Source organism: Egretta garzetta, unplaced genomic scaffold, assembly GCF_000687185.1.
Source record: "Egretta garzetta isolate BGI_Z169 unplaced genomic scaffold, ASM68718v1 scaffold339, whole genome shotgun sequence".
In the NCBI taxonomy this organism is placed as follows: Eukaryota; Metazoa; Chordata; class Aves; order Pelecaniformes; family Ardeidae; genus Egretta; species Egretta garzetta.
The window spans coordinates 2109269-2121606 of NW_009260800.1; the positions used below are offsets into that span (position 1 = coordinate 2109269).

The 12338-nt window shown below is 36.6% G+C and overlaps 1 protein-coding gene across 1 annotated transcript in view; it reads left to right on the top strand.

Annotated features, from left to right (window-relative positions):
- The window catches only part of USH2A (usherin), a 407979-nt gene that overhangs the window by 317709 nt on the left and 77932 nt on the right, over positions 1 to 12338 (top strand). The window contains 6 exon segments of the mRNA XM_009646839.1: positions 2745 to 2968; positions 5394 to 5604; positions 6046 to 6243; positions 9959 to 10113; positions 12203 to 12336; position 12338. The exon segment at position 12338 is cut by the window's right edge and continues 61 nt beyond it. Of these exon segments, the coding sequence (XP_009645134.1) occupies positions 2745 to 2968; positions 5394 to 5604; positions 6046 to 6243; positions 9959 to 10113; positions 12203 to 12336; position 12338 (923 nt within the window).

Here is a 12338-nt window from a genome sequence, read left to right on the forward strand (position 1 = left end):
TTTTTTTAATTTCTATTTTCTTGGGTTTTATTTTTCGCCCCTTGTTGGCCTTATTTAGTGGGGTGACCATAGAGACATCTACTGGCAAAGGCTGGCAGTGATGCCATTGTATACACACATCCTGAGCCCCACTGCTGCAGTGTGATTATCCAAAGTTGTCTATTTCTGGCTATAAATGATAATGTCAGCTAAACCCACTCTTGGATTTTCTCTTCTAAGAAAATAAAAAAACCCAAGCCCTAGTAAAATGCCACTAGACTGAGATCCCAGACTCATGAAAGATGATGCTTTGTACTGTTGTGGTTCCTGATCTGTAATAGTTGCGATACCCACATGTAAGCCAAGGATTTTTGGAGTAGTTTGCAATGTACACTGGCTCTGTATTTTGTTGATCCTCTATTCTGGCTCCAAAGGCTAAGCCTTTTAATACTCATTTTTCCCTTTTGAAAGCATTGGTTTTGCAGATTTACTAAATTAGTTATTCATCACTCAGCTATGTTTGTAAATTTTTTTCAGTTTCTGTGGATGAACATGAAATAATTGTTGACAGAAATCACTGTTAGCAAGAACTGTCTTTTCCAGCCCGTGGATTTTCTTTTTGCTGTAATGCATTATGTGCCTATGAAACATAAATATATAAAGCATGACACGCACATTCCAACCGATTTACAAACAAATAGTTTGTATGTTGGTATTTTGCTGAATTCAGCAAGGGTTTATAGGAATGTCTGGATCTTTAAGCAACTGAACAAAGTGATTTTTCGAAAGCAAATCAATCCATCAATATTACGCGATCCTGTTTTGTTTTTCTTGGAGCATATTTAAAATTGTACATTTGAGGTGTCAAGGTTCAGGAGTCAAGTGCTACATGTGATAAATTAAGCAAAGGTCAGAGGCTATGCAATGCGGTTTCAGAAGATTGTCTGGCTCTGCCTGTGCAGCTCATTCATGCTGAAGTGATGCACTATGGGAATTACTACCAAACTCTGCTCTGCAACATCTGCTCTCCCTAAGTGAGTTAGTGCACGTCAGACATCTTTATGTCAGAATATTGCAGTGATGGATGCAGTCTTCAGAAAATGCTGCATAAAAATCTGGTGTGCCGTTCTGGCCATTAAGTGAAATTACTATTTAAATTAATGGCGCTGTCACAGTTTATCTGTGCAAAGAATGAACGCTGATTAGGGTATTAAGTAATTAGCAATTTATCACACTGGAACAAGGTTGATAATAATTAAAGAAGTAATGGTTTACCAAAGAAACTAGAAAGGGAGTCACTTCTTGTTATGTGAGTGAAATCTTGGCTGAAAAATTTAATTCAGTTAAACAAAGATGAGGTTCGCTGTGAAAGAATACAGCCTTGTTTGTTCCAATAGAAAAACAGTTCGTTATCAAAATTTTAGTTTGCCTGTCAAAAGTCCCTTGGGGCTGCCTGAGTTGCTTATTAGTATTGAATTGAGTCGTTTTCTGCATTAATTCTCTGCTTATAATGGGTGGAATCTGAGGACAATTTTGAAAAAAGAGTGTGAACAGGGGGGAAATATTTACCTCTTGGAGAGCTGATGATCACAGTTTGGTTTCTGTGAATGGAACCAGCCCTGAAAATAGGTAAAGTATGCAAGTAGCATCACCATTTTGAGTCATTCCAGTGACTGGAATGAAATGTTCTGAATGCTTTAGCAGGATCATACCCTTAAAGAGTAATTTTCATTATGTATGACTTCCAAAGAGAGATTTGCTGCAATAAATGGCAGTGAGAAAAGCGGCTGCTTTTGCATGTGTTTTAAATGTCTACATACTACAGAAATTATGTCAAATACAAATTACTTTGTGGATGTAACAGTATATCACAGCCCTGGGTTTTTTGCGATATCTTTCTAGTTGAATTAGTAATAACATTTGTTTCGTTGCCAATTATAGAGGTGTTTGTTGCATTTGGTTCAGAGTTAAAATTTAACCCATTCTTTAAATGGTGTGGGGTTTGACGCTGGTATTTTGCAATTGCAGAATCATTCATGTGAATATTTGGAAAATTACAGTGGATATGATGAGCTTTTAATTTTAAAATAAAATTATTAAAAATAGAAGAAAGACTGTAGAAGTAATTTTGGCAGCTTATCTGTTCCATGACAGAAATGCAGATTATATTTAGATATTAGCTTCTTAAAGAGTAATTCTCTGTATCAGATGTCTGAAGCTTCACTGTGGGTATTTGGCAAGTCATCCATTCGATTCTGCGTACCCAGTATGAACCCCCACTTTAAACCATAAAATAGAATGTGAAACATTCTGGAATGCTAAGATGCGCTGTTGGAAGACTGCCCTTGTAAGGGGGGATGAATGAGACCTGACTGGAAAGTACATGGCAAAACTTTCTCAATTTCTACATTCTACAGGAAATTTTCATCAACAGCCTGCCTTCAACCTGCTGTGCACAGTACTTTGCTATGGTATTTCACAGCAAAGTTTCTTACAAAAGTTCAGCAATGGTGTACGTTGGTTGTAGGGGATCCCTGTTTATTACTCTAATTCTTGATTGTTTTCAGCAGGTCTAGAAGTCAGGACGCTTACTTCAGTCACCTCACGTTCAAATTTAATCTCACTTTAGCTAAATCTGCGTAGTTCTAGCTGGTGATGGTTTTATGCCAAGCTATATTGCATTCTGAGCTTTCTCCTTTCTTTATCTATTTATTTATTTACTGACGCTTCATATGCAGCTATGGTTTTTTGTTTGTTCGTTTCAGGGATGTTCTGTTGTGGGCAGGAATACGTGAATATGTCAGATACCATATGCTGCTCAGGTTCCAGTGGTGAGTTCCTAGCACATGTTAGAAAGAATGACCAAGTGCCAGTAAAATGCTGTGAGACTGAACTTATTCCAACGAGCGAAGAATGCTGTAATGGAGTTGGATATAATCCTTTGAAATATGTTTGCTCTGACAAGATTTCAGCTGGAATGATGATGAAGGTAATTGATAGAAAATCTCTCGGTAGCTCTGATTTGACGATGGAAAGAGAAATACACTGTTCATAACTATTTTTCTAAAATAGGAATATAAAAACTCTTGTGTGCATTATTCATTTTCACATTACATCCATATTAATACCGAATGAGTTCACCATGATTGATGTTATTGCAATGAATTCTAAAGGAATTAATAATGATTAGCTGCCTCTGTGAAGTGTTGCCCAGCACTTCAGATTAGTACAGTGGCTAAAAGCTGGCATACTAACAAGACTGGCATGTATAGCCAGCTTCCATTCTGTGGCCACCGTTCCTGATGGTGATCCTTAAACGGAAACTGAAACTGAAGTGGCCAGTTCTGAAGTATAAGAATGCTATTACATTTCAATTTGGGCAGGCAGTATGACATAGATTCCCCAACCTCCTAAAAAAATGTAAATAAAAAAAAAAGCGATTGATATTTTCTTGATGGACTTAATCCTGATCCTATAGAAAACCAGTGGCAATCTTGGCATAATTTTCAGTAGTACTAGGATAGGTCCCTGCCTAACTTTTAGGAACAATGAGGGTATTATATTTTTGGTACCTTTGGTGCCTAATGAATTGTACTGTTTGTTTTCACGTTGTTTTAATGTAAGTTTTAATGTAAGCACCATAAAGGCTAATTCCAGCTTTTCTAAGAGTGGCCACTGACAATAGGTATCAGCATGAGACAATCTGGCCTAACTTTCAGAGCTGCAAAGTCTTGCAACTCTGGTTGAATTCGATAGAAATCTTCAAGAATTAGCATCTTGGTGTTGTATGTAAGCTGTAAAAATATTGTTAACTGTTGTTACAATTTTGTTTAAGAAAATGAACATTTCAAAGGATGGAAACCCTGCTTATATATGTATATTCTTTTTTATAAATATAAAATATATTTATTTATATTTATTTTTATTTGCATTTCTTTTGAGAGAGAGAGAGAGAAAGTGGGTGAGAGAGAAGAAAGAGGGTTGGATATTGTGAATTCTACAATATGGAAGTCAGGTAGATATTGTCTAATTTATCACTAAAGTAAAAAGAAAAGTAGACCCCATCCAGCCACATACAGGTGTTCCTGTATCCTTTTTGTTCATCTGCTAAGTTAATACACAAATATTTCTTCCATCTTCTCCTTTTCATGTCACGTTTTTCATGTCATTTCATTTTCAGACTGAATAATTTTCTCCTAGAGAAAATCCAAGTGTTGTGATGAGTCAGCTACAGCTCCTCAATGCATTGTATTAGTAGTTCATGCAAGGCAAAAAATGGCTGAGAATAGGTTAGTGAATTCTGGTAGATAACATGCTAGATCCATGCCTTAGGTGTAATGTATAAACAAAGGAAGCACTTCGTATTTCACTTACCGGCAGTAGAAAAGAGATAGCAATGCTGGCTTTCTGATATGTATAGATTTACTAACATTAAAAGGACCGATATTCTGAGACATATTCTGGAGTTACTTTATATGTGAATCCAATCCATCTATATCCTACATCTCATATTCATATCTCTCACAATGGAATTTTTGTGAAAGTGACAAGTTTGGGAAATTAAAGTAGCTGAAGTTCATAATCAGCTAACAAACTGATTTCAATAGGTGAACTAAGGAAGCATTAGATATAATCTGTTTGGTTTTCCTTCTAAAGTTTGTAGGCTAATGGGTAGAAATATTTGTAGCAAATATTGCAGTTCATTTCTTCCTGCAACAACGTATATTTTGTGAGAATTATTGCCCTCTAGCTTATGGTTTGGCAAAAATATTATTTCATGAATTTTAATGGAAGCTTGTGGATATTTAGTGTATCTTTCTATTTCTGTGAACTGTCCTTTATGGGTTAAATCTTATATCTGCATCAACATTTGCAGAGGTCCTCTTATTTCAGCAAAACTGCTGTTTAGGAGTGTTGTGGTAGAGGACACGGTTTATATCACCCATGGATAGAGTTCTCAGCCTTGACAGCTGCCAAGAAATTGCAGAGAGCCCTCTTGTGTACTTGGCAAGCTGTGTGAGGGGCTGGAAATTTGCTACTGATTTGCCACAGGATATTGGCCTTTGCAGGAGCAGAATGTTCAAATTCTCAGATAAAATGCTGTTCTCATTTGATTATAGACTCTTCTGCTTTCAACAAACCCAGCCATTTGGGTTTCCAGTGGTTAACATTTGTGATGTTTTCATGCAAGGATCCTACAAACTTTTTTTTTTCTTTTAGAAAGGATTATAAAAGCATTAATGACCAAAGACAGGCCAAAGGCTGAAAGCGTCTCCCATATGCTAGAAATATCAATGTACTCAGTGTGGTTGCTTGGTTTCTATATTGCGTAAAGACAGAGAAAGAGTAATGGAATCATTTGTAAAGAAAAGAAGACGCGTTAAATATATTAAAATTGTATGTGTGTTCCTTAGGTAAAAGAGGAGTGCAAGGCTAATATCCTTTGCCCTTTATCTATGGAGGCAACAGCACATTGTGGAAAGTGTGACTTTGATCCCAGGGAGAGTATCTGTGCATGGATAAAAGGTTCACAGAGTGCTACAGAAGAGGAGATAAAGGAAGGTGTGTGTCCAGCTGAGGAGGAGACTGTCTACACGGGAAGTCCAAACCAGTATTCATTTACAGGTAAGGAAAAGTGGCATATCAGATGGGCAATTTGCTAGTGTATTTCATTCACTCTGGAGAAAAAGGTGTCCTGAGTGCTATCAAGTATTCCAATTAAATGTGAAGCAGTTGTAGTGAAATAGCATTCTTTAAGAATTAATCTGTGAATCAGGACAGTATCTTCAGGGAAATGAAATGAGTAGCAAGAAGTTCATTAAATATATAAGGCCTAAGCTTGCTTTCACCAAAATTGATAGAAGTTGCTATATCAGATATATATATATATATAAAATATATATCATATATATTATATATAAATGGCCCTGACTAAAGGAACAACTTCCATAATCTAGCTGTCTTTAAAGTCAGAAGTAGTCCCATAGGCACAGAAAAAAAATAAAGAGAAGTTATTTTGTATTTTGATAAGACTGAGATGATCCATATTAAACTTTCTTCTTATAGACCTGAACCTCGAACCTTTTATCACATATGAATACAGAGTGGCTGGGTGGAATAGCTATGGAAGAGGCTTCAGTGAAATTAGCAGAGCTGTCACTAAGCAAGATGCGCCACAGGGTGTACGTCCACCCAAATGGGCCAAAGTGGATAATCGGGAAGACATGATACTGCTAAACTGGGAGGAACCTCTTCAACCAAATGGTATTGATACATGTTGAAAAATGAGTATGTTCAATCATTCAACTGACAGGGTTCTAAAATCACAAAACATTTCTTAATTAATCACTGGCATTGAAATATACGTATTCCTAAACTCTCCAAGAACAATTTGCTTTAGGTTGCGGTAATTTTCATTGCAAGTAAGAGTCTAACTTCACAAAAGACAATTTAGTATGTCTCTAAGAAGTGACCAGAAGCCTCCTTTGAAAACAGTTGTGATGATAATTGGCAAATATGATCAGAAAATCAAAATAATGTTACAAAATATTTTGGGATTGGAGCGGGGAGGAAGTGAGTGTTACTCATGTTTCTTTCAGGAAATCTCACTTATGATTTTCAAACAGTGAGAAAACTGGGAACAGCTCTCAATAAAAATTGAGAAATACTGAGATGTTGATGAAGAGGTTGAAGAGAGTAACTGGTAATTGACATTAGCTGTTTAAAAAGGGTGGTTGTCCGTTACAGTGGTAACCTAGAGATTTCATGTCATACTTTCTGTGTGCAGAGTAGGTTATTATAGTGTGCCATCACACAGGATTTCTCAGCTAACAAAAGGGAAACCTTTCTTTCTGCAACAGGTCTTGTTATTCACTATATCATTCTACGAAATGGAATTGAGCGTTTTAGAGGAACAGAAATGAGCTTCACAGACACAAGTGGTGTCCAGCCATACCCAGAAACATTTCAAAGGATGGAAACCCTGCTTATATATGTATATTCTTTTTTATAAATATAAAATATATTTATTTATATTTATTTTTATTTGCATTTCTTTTGAGAGAGAGAGAGAGAAAGTGGGTGAGAGAGAAGAAAGAGGGTTGGATATTGTGAATTCTACAATATGGAAGTCAGGTAGATATTGTCTAATTTATCACTAAAGTAAAAAGAAAAGTAGACCCCATCCAGCCACATACAGGTGTTCCTGTATCCTTTTTGTTCATCTGCTAAGTTAATACACAAATATTTCTTCCATCTTCTCCTTTTCATGTCACGTTTTTCATGTCATTTCATTTTCAGACTGAATAATTTTCTCCTAGAGAAAATCCAAGTGTTGTGATGAGTCAGCTACAGCTCCTCAATGCATTGTATTAGTAGTTCATGCAAGGCAAAAAATGGCTGAGAATAGGTTAGTGAATTCTGGTAGATAACATGCTAGATCCATGCCTTAGGTGTAATGTATAAACAAAGGAAGCACTTCGTATTTCACTTACCGGCAGTAGAAAAGAGATAGCAATGCTGGCTTTCTGATATGTATAGATTTACTAACATTAAAAGGACCGATATTCTGAGACATATTCTGGAGTTACTTTATATGTGAATCCAATCCATCTATATCCTACATCTCATATTCATATCTCTCACAATGGAATTTTTGTGAAAGTGACAAGTTTGGGAAATTAAAGTAGCTGAAGTTCATAATCAGCTAACAAACTGATTTCAATAGGTGAACTAAGGAAGCATTAGATATAATCTGTTTGGTTTTCCTTCTAAAGTTTGTAGGCTAATGGGTAGAAATATTTGTAGCAAATATTGCAGTTCATTTCTTCCTGCAACAACGTATATTTTGTGAGAATTATTGCCCTCTAGCTTATGGTTTGGCAAAAATATTATTTCATGAATTTTAATGGAAGCTTGTGGATATTTAGTGTATCTTTCTATTTCTGTGAACTGTCCTTTATGGGTTAAATCTTATATCTGCATCAACATTTGCAGAGGTCCTCTTATTTCAGCAAAACTGCTGTTTAGGAGTGTTGTGGTAGAGGACACGGTTTATATCACCCATGGATAGAGTTCTCAGCCTTGACAGCTGCCAAGAAATTGCAGAGAGCCCTCTTGTGTACTTGGCAAGCTGTGTGAGGGGCTGGAAATTTGCTACTGATTTGCCACAGGATATTGGCCTTTGCAGGAGCAGAATGTTCAAATTCTCAGATAAAATGCTGTTCTCATTTGATTATAGACTCTTCTGCTTTCAACAAACCCAGCCATTTGGGTTTCCAGTGGTTAACATTTGTGATGTTTTCATGCAAGGATCCTACAAACTTTTTTTTTTCTTTTAGAAAGGATTATAAAAGCATTAATGACCAAAGACAGGCCAAAGGCTGAAAGCGTCTCCCATATGCTAGAAATATCAATGTACTCAGTGTGGTTGCTTGGTTTCTATATTGCGTAAAGACAGAGAAGGAGTAATGGAATCATTTGTAAAGAAAAGAAGACGCGTTAAATATATTAAAATTGTATGTGTGTTCCTTAGGTAAAAGAGGAGTGCAAGGCTAATATCCTTTGCCCTTTATCTATGGAGGCAACAGCACATTGTGGAAAGTGTGACTTTGATCCCAGGGAGAGTATCTGTGCATGGATAAAAGGTTCACAGAGTGCTACAGAAGAGGAGATAAAGGAAGGTGTGTGTCCAGCTGAGGAGGAGACTGTCTACACGGGAAGTCCAAACCAGTATTCATTTACAGGTAAGGAAAAGTGGCATATCAGATGGGCAATTTGCTAGTGTATTTCATTCACTCTGGAGAAAAAGGTGTCCTGAGTGCTATCAAGTATTCCAATTAAATGTGAAGCAGTTGTAGTGAAATAGCATTCTTTAAGAATTAATCTGTGAATCAGGACAGTATCTTCAGGGAAATGAAATGAGTAGCAAGAAGTTCATTAAATATATAAGGCCTAAGCTTGCTTTCACCAAAATTGATAGAAGTTGCTATATCAGATATATATATATATATAAAATATATATCATATATATTATATATAAATGGCCCTGACTAAAGGAACAACTTCCATAATCTAGCTGTCTTTAAAGTCAGAAGTAGTCCCATAGGCACAGAAAAAAAATAAAGAGAAGTTATTTTGTATTTTGATAAGACTGAGATGATCCATATTAAACTTTCTTCTTATAGACCTGAACCTCGAACCTTTTATCACATATGAATACAGAGTGGCTGGTTGGAATAGCTATGGAAGAGGCTTCAGTGAAATTAGCAGAGCTGTCACTAAGCAAGATGCGCCACAGGGTGTACGTCCACCCAAATGGGCCAAAGTGGATAATCGGGAAGACATGATACTGCTAAACTGGGAGGAACCTCTTCAACCAAATGGTATTGATACATGTTGAAAAATGAGTATGTTCAATCATTCAACTGACAGGGTTCTAAAATCACAAAACATTTCTTAATTAATCACTGGCATTGAAATATACGTATTCCTAAACTCTCCAAGAACAATTTGCTTTAGGTTGCGGTAATTTTCATTGCAAGTAAGAGTCTAACTTCACAAAAGACAATTTAGTATGTCTCTAAGAAGTGACCAGAAGCCTCCTTTGAAAACAGTTGTGATGATAATTGGCAAATATGATCAGAAAATCAAAATAATGTTACAAAATATTTTGGGATTGGAGCGGGGAGGAAGTGAGTGTTACTCATGTTTCTTTCAGGAAATCTCACTTATGATTTTCAAACAGTGAGAAAACTGGGAACAGCTCTCAATAAAAATTGAGAAATACTGAGATGTTGATGAAGAGGTTGAAGAGAGTAACTGGTAATTGACATTAGCTGTTTAAAAAGGGTGGTTGTCCGTTACAGTGGTAACCTAGAGATTTCATGTCATACTTTCTGTGTGCAGAGTAGGTTATTATAGTGTGCCATCACACAGGATTTCTCAGCTAACAAAAGGGAAACCTTTCTTTCTGCAACAGGTCTTGTTATTCACTATATCATTCTACGAAATGGAATTGAGCGTTTTAGAGGAACAGAAATGAGCTTCACAGACACAAGTGGTGTCCAGCCATACCAAGAATATTCATACCAGCTGCGAGCCTGCACTGTTGCTGGTTGCACGGACAGCAGCAAGGTTAGTAAATTGGTCTTTATGGAACTGGTGCCAGAATTTTATCAGCCAGTAACTGGTTATGTGCTAACATAAAAATGCTTTTGGAAAGGTGTAATTAGAAGACGTAGTGATTATTGAGTAAGCAAGTGAAAAAACATCAATAAACTTATTTGGATTCAACTAGTGACAGGTGATTATTTGGAACCTAAGGTTGATAGAAACAAGTGGAAGAAGAAAGCAGTATCTCAGTCTTGGCAAAGCTGAAATTGCACTTTAGGAACTGATGTTTGCTAAAGGGAAAGCTGCACATGATAGAGTAGAATGAGGAGTATTAAAACACACTTTGCCTATGCCTTGAAAATGAATCTTTGCTTCTCACTAGGAGGTCTGTCGCCTCTTCTTCCTTGATATTTCTTAGTTTATCTGCTTCAGTTCTAGTCTATCAATTTGTTCAACAACCTTCTTATTTAGAGCCTCCTTCCACTATATTACCCTTCAGCGGCTTCCCATGTCTGCACCTGCTTCAGGCTTTACACTCCCTTCATGTACAACCTGCCTCTGCTTCAGTTTTAAGCAAACAGAATCCCTTCCCTCCCTCTGTCACTGCTTCATTTCTTCTGGTATCACTTTGAATCATGGACAACTTTTACCAGCATTACTGTTTAACCAGCTCTAGTTTCTATTCTGCAAAGTACCAGCCTTATTCGTCATTTGGAAAAACTATTTCTTAAGCGACCTCTTTTTCACAGTAATATCCATGCCTCTATGAAAATTAATTTCTAAGACTGCAAGTGTAAGCTCTGTGGGGCAGAGGTGGGGAATAGTGACTGTGCTTTGTAATTCTGATGTCTATGGGAGTGAAACATTGATTTTTATTTTTTTTCCGGTCTTTAAATGTTTTTCTTATTGGTGCAAACCTCAGCCAAAACTATAAGAAAAGAAACACTGATGTAGAGGGATGGAGATGGGTCCATAGACCTCTACCTGCACACAGATCTGTGGTCTGGGAGCTATGTAGGCACAATTGCTGCAACCATCAGCCTGAGCTAATAAATCCTGCTTATTTTGCTTGGCTGTAATTAAGGAGTTTGCTGTTGCAAACACTGAAGTCTGTAAGCAGGGACTGATTCCACCAAATGCACTAAGACAATATATTATAGAGGGCACATTTTATATTTACAGCATAATATAAATACTTTATGGTGGTAATAACAGAAAAAGAAAAGTGATTCTCAAAGAGAAAAAGGCCTGACTCACTTATTAAACCAGTGTAATTTGGAAATGCCTCTGTAGGAGATGGTAGAGATGTGCCAGAAGAAAATTAGCTTTTTCCTTTTTCTTTTTTTTTTTTTTTTTTTTTTTTTTTTGTAGAAAGAGTTTAACAAGTGTAAAGTTATTCTATCTTTTGAAATCTTTGTTTTCCTTACAAAAATATGGAGTTGCAAACAACTACAATAGAGTTCAGATTGCATGGGAGGCTTAGCCCCGTGTTTACTGGTACTTAAAACATATGAAATCAGGCAGTTAAAATGCAGGGACACTGACAAACCATATGGAAGAGAGTTATCAAGAGTTTTCCAGCAATACAGGTTTTGTTGTTTCACCCTGTGCTATACACTACAGCTAAAATGTGGTGAACCTGTTGTGTGTAAAGTTATTCTATCTTTTGAAATCTTTGTTTTCCTTACAAAAATATGGAGTTGCAAACAACTACAATAGAGTTCAGATTGCATGGGAGGCTTAGCCCCGTGTTTACTGGTACTTAAAACATATGAAATCAGGCAGTTAAAATGCAGGGACACTGACAAACCATATGGAAGAGAGTTATCAAGAGTTTTCCAGCAATACAGGTTTTGTTGTTTCACCCTGTGCTATACACTACAGCTAAAATGTGGTGAACCTGTTGTGATAAATTGTAGACATAGACTTATGTAATGTATTCAAGGTCAGATTTCATTGTGAAAAAGGAGGAAAAAGTAACTAGTTCTCCAGGCCCTTGGTAATGATATGCCAGGCCAAACAACATTTTAAAACAAAAGTGACATTCTCATTGATCATGGTATCTAGTGTACTATTACATTAAATTGCTGTTTAATTCATATGTCTTCAGGTAGTTGCAGTCACTGTCCAAGGAGTCCCAGAGAGCGTTCAGCCACCAGACGTCAGTGCTTTGAACTCAACAGCATTACATTTAAGCTGGATTGCACCCAAGAAACCAAATGGTATCATCAGAGAGTACCAGATCA